Source organism: Haliaeetus albicilla, chromosome 16 (genome assembly GCF_947461875.1).
Source record: "Haliaeetus albicilla chromosome 16, bHalAlb1.1, whole genome shotgun sequence".
Classification (NCBI taxonomy): Eukaryota; Metazoa; Chordata; class Aves; order Accipitriformes; family Accipitridae; genus Haliaeetus; species Haliaeetus albicilla.
Window position 1 is genome coordinate 14,758,086 of NC_091498.1, and position 13,423 is coordinate 14,771,508.

The following is a 13,423-nucleotide window of genomic DNA, read 5'->3' on the forward strand; positions in this document are numbered from 1 at the left end:
TTATGGGAAGGTACACCTCATTACCACAGAATTGAAGGAACACACTGAAGCTGAGAAAAGAAACACCTTTTATAACTTTTTTTTTTTTTTTTTTGGAAAGGCTACATATAGCACTTTAAAAAACAGATGCAGCCAAATTGTTCCTGCAACAGTAGAAGCAACAACACACCTAACCTAGTCCAAGTCAGTCTTGTTGAGATAAAACTGCCTCATGTTTCTAGCAATTTCTTCCTTAGAAATCAAAAGCATTGCAGCTGGATTATCTCTCTGAAAGCCCCAAGTGCTGCCACATGCTTTGTCACTATAGCAGTATCTTTGTGCTTGGCAGCCTCACCATGCTTTATCACTCTTTTACTTCAGCTGCCATATGCTTAGTTTCTTTGGCTGGGAGATATTATGCCTGCTGAACCACTTAGTCTGCAAGCATAAGAAAAGCATCCATTGCATGAAAGAGCTAGCAGGAACTGACATAATTTTTTAAATCCACAACTTCAATTAGATTTATCGTCCTACAGAATAAAAATTTCATTAAATTCCAAAGATGTCTCCAAGAAACCACATGAGAGACCTGTCTGTCAACAGAAGCATATTCTAAATCCACTTTCAGCACAACCTCTCCACCATGAATAGTTAAACCAGCAAAACTTCATAAAAATAAGGCTGGACTTAGGCTGCTAGGCTATACAGAGAACTACATCCAATCACATGATTACAAGAGTGTTCCAGGCAGACAATTCACCCAGAGTGCGAGAACTGGGCAGAAAGCTCAGAACCACAAGAATTTCATGCCCATTTCACCTTACAATAATAAAACAAAACCAGCTGATTCATCTCCACCTTTCATAGAAATTACAACCCATAGAGACCAAGAGCACGGAACAAAATGCATCAATCTGCCATAATGATGCAATCTGACAGCAATGCACATACCGTGACCTATAATCCTTGTAGGCATCTTCTGTATGTTTAAAAGGAAGTCAGGTTAGAAGTGTGGACTGCAATGACAGATTACACGAGCCTCACTGACGAGTCTTTCTGTGTGTTACATCATTTTCATATATTTAGTAACTGAAGATACCAAATAATTCTGTTGCCATTATCCTGACTGATACTCCTTGCCTGAGATTCCATGCAAAGTGCAGTTATGCTTATTGTGTCTGCAGCTCTCAACTACAAAAAATAAGGAGGACATGAACCAAACACCATTCCAGCAAAGGAGGTTAAGCAGTTAAAAAACCCAAACCCTTGTTTGTAATACTGTGACAAAATTTGGCCACTATGATTTAGAACCGCAAATCAGAACAAGCTTCCTAAAGAAAACTATCTGGAGAAAATACTGAATGGTAGTTTCAGTCACTTCCTTGGAAAGTAATATTGATGCAATAAATAGAAATTACAATGAAAGTAATGGAAAGTATTTCTGAACTTACTGCTGATATATGAATGTACAGAAAGAAAACATTTTTCTCCTTAATTAGCACACTCATTCTATCTGACCTTTGAGATCTTTTTTATGAAGCCTGAGGAAGACTGACATTCTGGAACGTTATCCTCACCCAATGCTAGATTAGAATTATAACACATGCAGTTGAACAGGCAGACTAGTCCACGTTTTGGATTTTCACACCTACACAGATAAAATAACTAAAACCTTAGCCAGCCAAAGAAGAACTGATAGCAAACTTAGCCTGTGGGGAAGGGTCAACTCCTGAATCAGCCTCTTAAAGAAAAGGAAACCTATGTTTTGGTTCTCTGGGTAAAACTGTCATGACAGACATCAACACACACACAAAAAGGTAAACATTTGTGGCCTGCAATGAATATGAAAAACTTAAAATGTACAGGCTTTTTATGCACTTGGAAAACTTAAACATTCTTCTGAATGCACATTTATATTAATTATTTCCTGCATTATCTACAGCATTGCACACAGGGAAGCAGCGGGACTCTGGAAATTCAGCTTCTCCCTGCCACTTTTCATCCTAATGTTACATAATGGACCAGCTTTTAGAGTGTGACTGCCATCCTTGTCTTTGGTCTCTGCTTTTAAAGATTTTTCTGGGTTTTTTTACAGTAACCTAAAACACAAGATCAGTATCTCATCATAAAATCTTTTGTGTCTAAGCTAATTGGCAATGTCAGCATTATATCCTTAACAGAGAATGACCTAAACCACTTTATTCTGCATTGAAAGTAGAGGACTCCTCAGTTATCTTCAAATATGTGATGTTAAACATACTGCAGTTATCGGAGGCAAACACACGCCCTTTGGGTTGCTGGGAACCAGTACTGTTCTAGTTTTCACGGTTTAATACAGGATATCCACACCTGCAGTAGAGCGCAGTAGAGCATGACAGGAAAATCAAGTTGACTTTTGGAAGGTATTCTTTTCTCTGATAAAAAACATCCAGAAGCAACAAGCCATTTTCACCTATGGAGTTTTTCTCCCCCTGTAACATGACTACAGTATATTTCATTCTGCTATTATTTGAGTGATCATTATGACCACTAAAAAAAAAAAATAAATTTCTGTGTCAGACAGCAAGGCTGAGCTAATTAAATCCATCACAGTTTACTGTTTCTGAAAAGCTCTCTCACTGGTCAGCACAGTAATACTTCTCAGCCACAGACACTAAAAAAAAAAAACCAAAAAAAAAAAAAAACAAACCACCACCACTTTCTAAGACCTGCCCTTCCCAAAGCACTTCCCCTGCTATGTACAGGGTACAAAACCACACCCCCACAAAAGCACAGAGGTCAAAGGCAGAGGAGAAATAGTCTTCATTTCTCCTTACACCTTAAATAAATGCCTCACATATTGGCATCAAAATCACCGCTATATTGGCATCAAAATCACCGTTCAACCGTATAGTAAAGTTCATCAAGGTCCCAGACCTTAATAAAAAAAGTCATACAGGCAAACTTACAAGCTGAAAAAGAAACTAACACTGTAAGTTGAGTAAATAGAAAAACACTCACTAAAGCCACTGTAAAAACATTCTAAAACAAAATGTTGAACATATAAAAATGATTAACACTTTAATAGTCATCACCAAAAGAAAATAATATACTTTTAGTAACATTTCGTCAATTCAGTTTATAAACCCATAGTGCAGGAGTCAAATACAATCATTAATCAGGTAGTCTCATCCAGCACAGCATTAAGTGCAACCCAAAATCTAGAAATCAGATAGAAGTAGTTTGGATGTTTCAGAAAGGAATTTAAGTAACTATCTTCCCTCTAGCACACCACATATATCCTGAGCTTTTCCCAAATAAAATGAAGCCTTTCCCATTTAGTATTTCTCCCTTTCTTGCCTGGAGACCTGTAAGGGGGATATATCACTGCTATGTTAAAGGTCCCTCATTACCCTCTTCTTTCTCCCACCTTACACTGACCCTTTACTCACATGCTAAATACTTAGTTTACTGTGGAAGCTTTTCCCAAAGGGGTGAATCGTTGTTTTAAGGACATAGTCTAGCACCAATATATTTCACGGGAAAGTAATAGACTTAAGGTAAAATACAGAGACAAGTAGAATACTCAGTCATTATTACTGTTGTTCTGACTTCCAGGTAAATAAAAATTTAACCATGATGCATGCAGCACAAAGAGGTATATTAGTTCACATCTCAGGAGACTTACCCAAGCCTAACATAACTTTTATCAGTTGTGCAACACAGCTGCAGTTTAGAGAGCCCCTTCACACAGCCACAAAAACTAATGCAGGAAGTCCTCCACTTCCTCTCATTCTCATTACACTTCCAGAATTAAACTTGCGATAGAAGCAGCAGCATCCTTCATGTAAACATGTATCTTCTTGATTTGCTTGAGGCTGCACAATGTTCCTTTGGAATTATGTCACTAAGAGACCCAAAGCACAACACTCTCCATCTTCTCTATGTACGCCTGGGAAACACGATATTCACTTCCCAAGGTTGTTATGAGGAATACCATTTGTAACTTGCCAAGCTTAAGAAGCCACACAGCTCTGCATAGCTGTCAATTTAGGGCAGCAGCTTAAAGACAGGGCGGCAGCAGCAAAGCAAAAGGCGAGAGAAGAGTTTCCCCCTTCATAAAGGTCTCAGTTGTCTCACAGAAATCTCACAGTCTAATGAGATGCACCTCATACATCAGGTGGTATTCTTACTTGACAAGCAGAAAGATGGCTTCAAATTAAAAAACTGAAGCACAATTCATCTATAGGCCAGGAAGAGATTAATAAGTATTTCAGATCCTTAATATTAGTGGTGGTCTTCCTCTTCAAAAAAATTCTCAGGTTGAAATCACTTTCCTTTCTGAAGGAAACCACTTCTTTAGATACTGGAATCTTTCAAAGAAGATGCAGTAGTCCACAGCAGAGGGAAATCACCCTTGAAAACCCTCAGTCACGTACAATGCATTTAAATCATGTATTACCTAACAGCCAAATTCATTACAGATTTAAAGTTGATAGTGAAGATGGGGTTTTTTTAATGAAAATCAGGATACTACGTTTTCCAAAGACAACTAAACACAAGTGACTCAAACTGATTTTAAATACAGTGTTTACTGTTATACTTCTCTTATCAGACAAGCATGTCCCAGACCACTGTGGAAAAATTATTAGTGAAAAATGTGTTCATAGTTATCATGTTACCAGTAAAGCAACAATAAGAAACCCAAAGCCTGAGCAACGTTGTAGATGGAAATCTAAGATGAAGAAGCTACAGGACCCGAGGGTGTCACATTTCCTTCCCTCTGACTCAGGCCTGAAGACGTTCTAGGCAAAAAAAACACCCAGGATGGTAAAGTATGCCTCTCTGACAAACCTGCTGCAGCACTGACTTTTTCAGAGGCTCCCTTGAAAGTGTGGTGCAAGGAAGAGATTTATCTACCCTGAAAAGTGAAGTACTCAAAACACTGTTTAGAGCTTTCAACTGTAAATGCTGCCAGAACTCATTCAGCTTATTGTAATGCCAGATGTATCTTAAATTCCTGGTGGTGTTTCACAGATAACTTAGAAACAAAATACAACAGTATCTCTATTGCAAACCCTTGCTTACTTTTTTTAAATGTATAAAAAAGCTAAGCTGAATTGAAATTATTATGTTTCAAAACATCATCCTCACTATCACTTACTTCATGGGCTACAACAGTACAGTTATTTCTCATTATCCAGTTAATCAAAATATAAGAACTTTTGACAGCACAGCTTAGGAAAAAAGTCAGATTTTTGCTATTTCAGGGAAAAAGTTCCATTTATAAAGTATAATTTTCCAGAAACCCACATAAACACATTTGTACAGTACAGAAACTTCAGCTTGTTTCTTGAAATGGTTTGCTGTTAATTTTTCCATTTAGCTAGAATCCAAGAGTGCTTGGATTCTTCACTACTGTGTACAATATTGCTTCTGCAAATTAGGTTACTACCCAAGCAAAAATTTCCCTGTTAGACTGAAGAGTACAAAATGTACACAGAATAGCCACTTCTAAAACATACTTTTGATGTGATTTGCAAGATTCTTTCTAGCAGCTGAAAACCAAGTTGTTATTCTGACTACTGCTCCTTCTTCAGGCCTACAACAGTGCTGCTACAATGGTAAATGTAGGTTATTAGCCATCACTTAGGTGGTGTGCTAGCAATCACTGTAGAACCAACACCCACAAAGTTTCTCCAAAATCAGCAGGTGAGAACAAAGCTCATATAGATAACTACGTCCACACCAAGCCATTGAAAATAAACTGCAACCTATGTAGCCCAGTCGTACACTGGGGAGGGAAGACACACAGCATGGAATTCAACCACAGTCTGGAGTTACTGGTGGGCATCACTTTCCTAACATTAAAGGCGTGCTGCATTTTCTGGTACTACAGTCTGTTAATACAAAAGTCATGGGGGCAGGCAGAAAAAAGCTCATTTGTCCCTGTGCCGATCTAGATATTTATCATACCCACCAATGTTCCAGCCCTCTTACCAGCTTAATAAGATGCAGACTAAATATCTCACAGATATAACTACACCCTAGTCTTTCAAAATTAATTTTATCAGCAGATCTCAGTGACTGACCTGGGAGTTAACCATTTTAGAGGTGGGGAGTGAAAGACAAAAAGCAATTGGAGACACACATTTGAAGTCACCTAGCATGCTAATGGCCAAATTCAAAATAAAAATCCAGATCTCTTAAGAGTCCTCAACTAGCACTCTGTAGCCACAGCGAGAAAATCTGAAATCCAGTTAGTCACAACCAGAGCAGCTTCACTTCCAAAAAGAGTATTTTATTCCATGTTCACCAGCACTTCCTTACTAAATTCTCCTAGCAAATATTTATAACAATATGGACACAGCAGAATTCTCTTCCTCCCTCCCTCTGGAAATGAAAGGAAACTTACTTGCAAGGAGCAAGTTTTGAAGCATTTTATCATCCTCATCACAAATGGTTCTTCACGGATTCAGTGATGGTGGAGATCTAGATAACTTTTCACATTCATACCATGATACGTCTATGGTACATGTTCAGCATAAACAAATGCAGATTGCATTTTCTGCCACTTATGCAATACTTGCTTTGGACTTGATTCAGGCTCTATGACCATGAATTCAGCAACTTCCAGGAACACTAATGTTCGTTGGGGTTTTTTAGTTACGCTGAACGAAGTAGTTAAATACTACCCAATATTCTACAAAATACTTCATTATTTTTTCTTATTCAATATTTCCCCAACAACAGATATGCCACAGATTGCTGGAGTCCTGGTCTGCATACATTTCCTAGTCTGCAAATTACCAGTTACCTGCAGTGAGAGAGCACTCTGGCACCAGCAGCACTCCCCATTTCTCTTCCATAGGGCTCTCTGGCCCTGATGCATTACAATACCTAAAGGCAACCTGAATAGCTTCTGGGGATGGGGGCTGGAAGAACAGACATTAGAGGCAGTGAAAAAAAAAAAGCCATCCTTCTCTTTTAGAAATATTAGTCCATATCACACCACCTTATTTCTTTATCTGAGGATCTAGCAGCTTTGGAAATTACTTTGGACATTGTGTATGTTTTGAATATGAAATATTTCTCTGGTTTTTTCTATTTTCAGTTTTTAAGAACAGGGTTGAAACTGGGAACCTGCATTTAGGAATTAAAAAACACCAAACCCAAACCTTTCATATTTGAGGTTACTTTGTTAGTTCTTATTTTACATATTTTTATAACAAAGCCCTGATAAAAATACTCTTGTGAAATACTTCCTCTTTCATTTATTCACATGGATGAGTTATTTCAAGAACTTGGACCATTAGTTTGTCAAGAAAATGAATTGGTGAACTTTATCATGCAAGACATTATTCAATATTACAGCATATTTTGGAGCAGCCTACGTTCTCTCAAACACATGTGCACACTTGTGCACAAACACCTCCCAGCCCTTAACTGAATGGAATATCATACGTCCTCCTACACATGCTCTTCTTTTCTAGTAACTGCTGTAGTGCATGTTATTACATTTGTGTTTAAGGATAGTATGTTTCTCTACTTCTTCTACCCTTAAAAGCAACGTTCAGAGATTTGCCTATGCTGAAAAATACCAGCTAACACTTGCTAAATTGTCACACAAAAAGCTGAAAAACCGCTACTCATTGAGGATACACTTGAAGCAATTGGACAGCCCCACCACTGCTGGTCTTCCGTGGCCTGCTGGATGAAGGTCACACCGGCAGCAGCAGCTTCACCTGCTCAGTAGGTGACACCGTGGTCTGAAGCTGCCAGCTACCATGCCCACGGCCATCAGGTCCTGCCCAAAGAAGAGAGCTCCTCTCCTGGAGGGCCTTGGTGGCGCAGGTGCACAGATGCTGCTCCAAGCAACTTGGGCAAGATATAAACTGTTTCATCACCAAGAAGAATAGCTAAACTAAACAGAACCTAAAATTCATTAGTTAATAGAATTCACAGCACCATAATTATAAATCCTGGTAAAGAATGCTAGCTAATGAAGAAACAGCAATTCGCAACACAATGCACAATGTACTTTCAGGTTTCTCTCTTGAGCTTGACTGAGCAGGCAAAGGGGTGCTGAGAACAGTGGAAAAAGCTACATAGCTTGTTAAAACGGGGATTGCTGCCCTTTTCAAATGACTAATGTATTTTTTTCCCCTCTAATTACAGTTAGTAGGAAGGTGATATTAGAATAAGCGGCTGTAGGCAGTACATTTCTCTTGTAATTATCCAGCATTGATTTGTTTTCAGTAATTGCCTTTGGACATTTTAGAACAACAGACATTATGAAATATACACAGAAGAAAAAAAATGGATAGTTTTTCATCAAACAGCCAAGTACACATTTATCTGGCACTGCAAGTAATTTGTCCCCTTGTCTGTATCTAAAAGCAATGTTAAACTGAAGAAAAAACATTTCATAGTAAATAGAGGCCTAGCATAGTCATAGCCAACATTAGCATGAAACTTGTACAATTAAACCATGTTTATGTAAAAGCAAAGCAAACTGATCTGTACAACAGTTAGCCTTGCGAAGGTTTGTAAAATGTTATCAGTAAGAATTTAAGAGCCGCAGGTTGAAGTACAAATATTGGGAAAGCAACACACCAAGTCTTATAATGTACTGCTGGTTTTGGAGCTGTTTTTTTTTTAATTTTCATTTTAATTTTCATTTTCAGTGTGAAAATAACACAGCAGTAACTACCATGCACTCACCTGCACATAAAAACACCCCAGTGCAACACAAAGTTTTCAAACAAGTCCATGTTGTGATACTCAAACTTGGATCAGACTCTGATAGGGCAACAAAAGACACTCATCCAACAGTTGCGGGCTGTTTTCATCACAAGGAAATATTCCAGCTTACAGTTATGTTCTTTCACAGCTGCACAGTCCCCATGAACCAATACATCAGTCCACAGTGCAACCCTCTAAGCCAAAGAATACTGGAGAGTTAGTTTCACCTTTCCCTCTGCACTCTTGCACTGGGGACATGCAGATGGCAGGTACTCACAGGCTGCATGCATCCCTGTTTCAGAAGCCTTTCAATGGCTGTCTAGGGAGCATTGGCCTTAACCTGCCATTGGCCTCTAGGAAGACAATCTGATTTGTGCTTTGTTATTCTAATACATGGATTTGCACAGCATTCTTGAAATATTTTGCTGGAAACAGACTACTTGAACTTACGTTTTCTAAACAGCACTGTCATCACAGTCATTAAACGCTTAGTGGAAGCCATACCCCAGCTTTTATACTTCTACCAGTTGTGAGGAACAATTTCTTACCAAACATAAGGAAGCATCGAACTACCAGCCTGCATTTCACAGTGTAAAGACTGCACCATAGAATCAGGTGAAATAATTTTCCCTGTTCTTCCTAAAATTATTTCATCCCACAAACATTAGCTACTTCTCCAGATTCTAAAACAATACGTGACACTAATCACAGATATTACCTAGTAAATGGCTACAAAGCATCATTATCATATCCTTCAGTTAAAGACAGGGTGTTCTACTTCCTTAATAGTGTCAGATTTTGCCTGCTAAATAACTGCAAAGCATCATTCTTGTATCCTTCAGTTAAGGTTACGGTGTTTTGCTTCCTTAATGGTGACTGACCAAACAATACATAAGCTACAGGAAAACAGCGCCATTCCTCTCTCACACTACCTGCAGATTTGATTAATGGTAAGAAGCTGTTATTGTAGTCGGTGCTACAGACAGCAAAATGCAAGATAAGCTCAGGTGACTAGCTGGTCTTGCAAGAACCAGCACATTTCTTCTGCAGTCAATCTGAACACATAAAATACTCACACCCTGGTTCAGAGTCTGTGAGTGCAGATTTTTGCAAGAGTACTACAAGGTGCATTCACTTTTGTTTTATCAGGAGTTAGTACTGATCATCACAATTTTTTATTTATTTTTATATATATATATATATAAAAATCAGTCTGGAAGTACAACCTGCTGTTCCAAATGCTTCTGAGCAACAGCACTGGTATACAATTGCAGCCAATTGTGTACAATTTGTGTAGTAGCTACAATTACACAATTTGTGTAGCAAATTCACTGGTATTTTTTCACTATTCTGAAAGCAGAAGGCCAGTATTTTGCTGAGAACCAGAAGAGGTGACTACAGAAAAATTACTCTTTTCAGGTGATGCCTGTGCTCTCTCCAGATGGGGATACTGGGACTTTCTTAGCGGCAAGGTGCCCCAAAAAGGAAAGATGTTATCCTTAAGAAGATCCCACTAACATTAGTCTCATGGAAGAATTCAGCTTCCCCTGACCAAACAAGAGGAGACCAAAACTGTTGTGTAATTTGTGGAAACACAGAAAACCAGTTTTAATTGATGATGCACTACTTTTTAAAGTTAGCTTCGGTTCCAATTAAATCACAAGTGGCATGGCTGAGAGCATGGTATTTTCTGCTCTGCTGGGGTGGCCGGGGTCCAGGCCATCTGCGTGGAATGCACGGCAGGACATTCCACCCTTCCGCCAGCATGGCCAGCGGTGCCAGCCGCTCCTGCAACCCGCTGAGGGGACAGGGAGGGATCTTCTTTTGTTTTCTTTATTTGTTTATTTGCTTTACTCTGGCAGCAGGCAAAGGGCTCTTCTCTTGCCAAGTTCATTACCATTGTAAAATGTTCCCAATTACACTGAGTAGAATGCGCTACAGTGAGGAGGGGAAAAAAAAAAACAACCTGCAAAGTTTACAATTAAACTACAGGACTTTATAAGCCTTGGTTTTAGGAAACAGGTGAGAGCTGGACATAGCACACCTCTCCTAAGTGCTCAAATTCACACAGATCACATGTTCAAAATATTTCTTCCAAATATTTCAATGAAGTTTTTTGTTAAATTAAAGAATCACCCATGTGCTATCAGCCTCTTCATTTAGTGATCTTCTACAAAACCTTTCCAAAACTTCAGTTTTATGTTTATATCTGGGACTATTCAGTCATAGCCAATTTATTAATTACCACTTTCTACAAATGACGATCAGTTTGTTATTACCAACATTAAAAGGCATGCCTGTATCTCCTTGCCCCCATTAACTCTCTCCCTCATCCCACCAAGTTCTCGTCCCCCACCCACTGAGTGCAGACACAAATTGTTGGTGCAGCATCTTGCAGTCTCCTAAAGACGATAAACTAACCAAGCAGCAATATCCTGCTAGTGGCAGAACCGATCGAGGAAAATCCCATCCTCCTTTTCCTCAGTGGCACCACAGCCTAAATCAGCCTTTGCTGTATGACTGTGCTCTGAGGGAGTGAAAAATGCCACCTAGAAGCATTTTCAAGCAAGCACCATTATGCTTAAAAGACAAGATTAAGAACTTTAGCTGCAGCACTTGCAAAACTCTGGACACCAAGTTGACTGTCACTGCATATATAGAGAGAGTATATGCACAGGACAAGTTCTTACTCATTTACAACACAGAGTTGTTCTATGTCTACTGTGCAATTCAAACATTGCATGTTTTCCTCTGAAGAGACTGTATTTGCTGACTTGCCTCTTATGTCTAATTTATGGTCCCAAAATATATCTATCATTCTCCCACTTCTCAGATCAGCCAGTGCTATATCAGCAGGGTCTAAGCTGCAAAAGACAGGAGACCTTCTTCTCCGAGTATGAGGAATCCATTCCTGTGTAGTAACTATTAGTTCTCCAAACACAGCAAGAGGCAGTACGGAACTAAACTCTGACATGCAGGAGCAAGGCTGTCCCTTCCAAGATACAGAAAACCAAATATGGTACTTGTTTGAAAGGCATTATTCTCAAATCCCTTCCACTCAGTTGGAGAGCAAAGCATTTCATTTCCTTCATATATTAAGAAACTGATAGAAGACCTGAGCATAGTAATAACTCTATAGTAGACTACAAGAGTGCTGGAGATCCCACAAAACCTGTATCACTTTCCCAACATACATGAGGTTCCAACAGCCAAGAATTAAACCCAGAAACCTTCCCTTGCTCTTTCACAATGGAAAGATTTCACAGTTACACTTTAATACAAAAGGAAGCAGTAAGCTGAACAAACGCTTACTGTCAACCCTTAACCAGCATAAGCTTAGGAAAAAGGATGAGAGGAGAAGCAGGAGAGTAGGAATATCATTAAAAGCAAGCACTCACCCACCACTTCCTGAAGTTAAACAAAAGGCACAGAAACTAATCAAGCTGCTGTAGACCCTCTGCCCAGCTCATACCTGCCACGCAGCTTCTGCCCACAAAATACCACAACACCAGACGTGAACATTTCGAAGACTGAACGTTACCCTTTCGTGAAGTGTTCCCAAATTTCTCAGCAGAAAAGGAACAAGAAAATGGACTGCTGTCTAAATCAGTTTACCTAAAATAAGCCATCCCTTCTTCGACACTCCCTACCCCAAGGGATTTAAGCAGCATGCATTGCCATGATCTGACGAGGTAATCCAATAAACTGGACAGTCTCCCTCTCGCCTGCACAAGGACACAGCTGCTCTGACTCCTCATCTAGGCCTTGTATGTCCAAATGTCATCTGTAACAGCTCAGCCAGATCTTTACTGAAGTAGGAAGTGTTAGGCACTCCTCTAATCAAGGCTGCAGTTAGACCCACATGCAGATAACCAAATCCTGAAGGCTTCTTCTGACACAAAAAAGATTAGCAGAGCTTCTGGTTTTTTAACCATCCCTTTTCACCCCCTATCTCTGTTACAGTAGCTCTGCTAAAACTTGGTACACTTCCCAAGCAAAACTGTCACCAGCTAATCTCTAAAAGCCACCAGCACTCTCTCCCCCCTCCACACCAGATGGATCCGTCCACAAAACAAAAACAGCTGCTCCTGATAAACCTACATGGCTGCATTTCACAACACACTGGAGATCTCTGAAGCACTGCATCCGACCACAGAATGCTTGGTCCTGTAACAAGTGTATCGATGCACTGCCCCTTGCATCCTGGAAGCACAAATATTACTGGAAAAAAGTACACAAAATCAGGAATTTTAAGAGTGAACTGAGTCACAAGAATGAATGTACTCTGAACAGCAGCTAGGTAACATCAGGTTGAACAAAATTACAGCCATCTTCAGTGAGTCACAAAACAAAGTACAACTTGCAGAGAAAGTGAATTAAGAACATTCTGTTATAATTGATTTTAGTCAAGAACTTCATGTCATTTCATATTAAAGTGTATTTTTGTTCTGTAAGTTACACACTGGATTTTCACATCACAAGACGTCTAGCTGGGAGCATGTGGCAATAGACAGTATATGATGCACATCCTACTTCCTAACTTCTCTTTGGTTCCCTGACCAGCACGAGTTTGCCATCTGTGGCACTAAGAGAAAGTGAGGACGTTTATCGTTATTCTTCTATAATTGCACATTCAATAAACAGGATTTCATGCATAACAGCTGCATCCAGAAATGGGCAGTGTGTTTTATCAAAGTCAGTCCTTTACCAAAAGATTACA

General features: G+C 39.3%; 1 protein-coding gene across 4 annotated transcripts in view; it reads right to left on the reverse strand.

Annotated features, from left to right (window-relative positions):
- The window catches only part of MOB2 (MOB kinase activator 2), a 120,931-nt gene that overhangs the window by 86,138 nt on the left and 21,370 nt on the right, over positions 1 to 13,423 (reverse strand). The window contains exon 1 of one of the 4 annotated variants that reach the window (XM_069803605.1): positions 12,319 to 12,347. The exons of 2 other annotated variants lie outside the window; for them this stretch is intronic. In XM_069803605.1, coding sequence (XP_069659706.1) covers positions 12,319 to 12,332 — 14 coding nt within the window. In that variant the 5' untranslated portion in view covers positions 12,333 to 12,347. Of the gene's footprint in view, positions 1 to 12,175; positions 12,241 to 12,318; positions 12,348 to 13,423 lie in introns of those variants that run through there. One more of the 4 variants, XM_069803608.1, reaches the window with a different exon arrangement.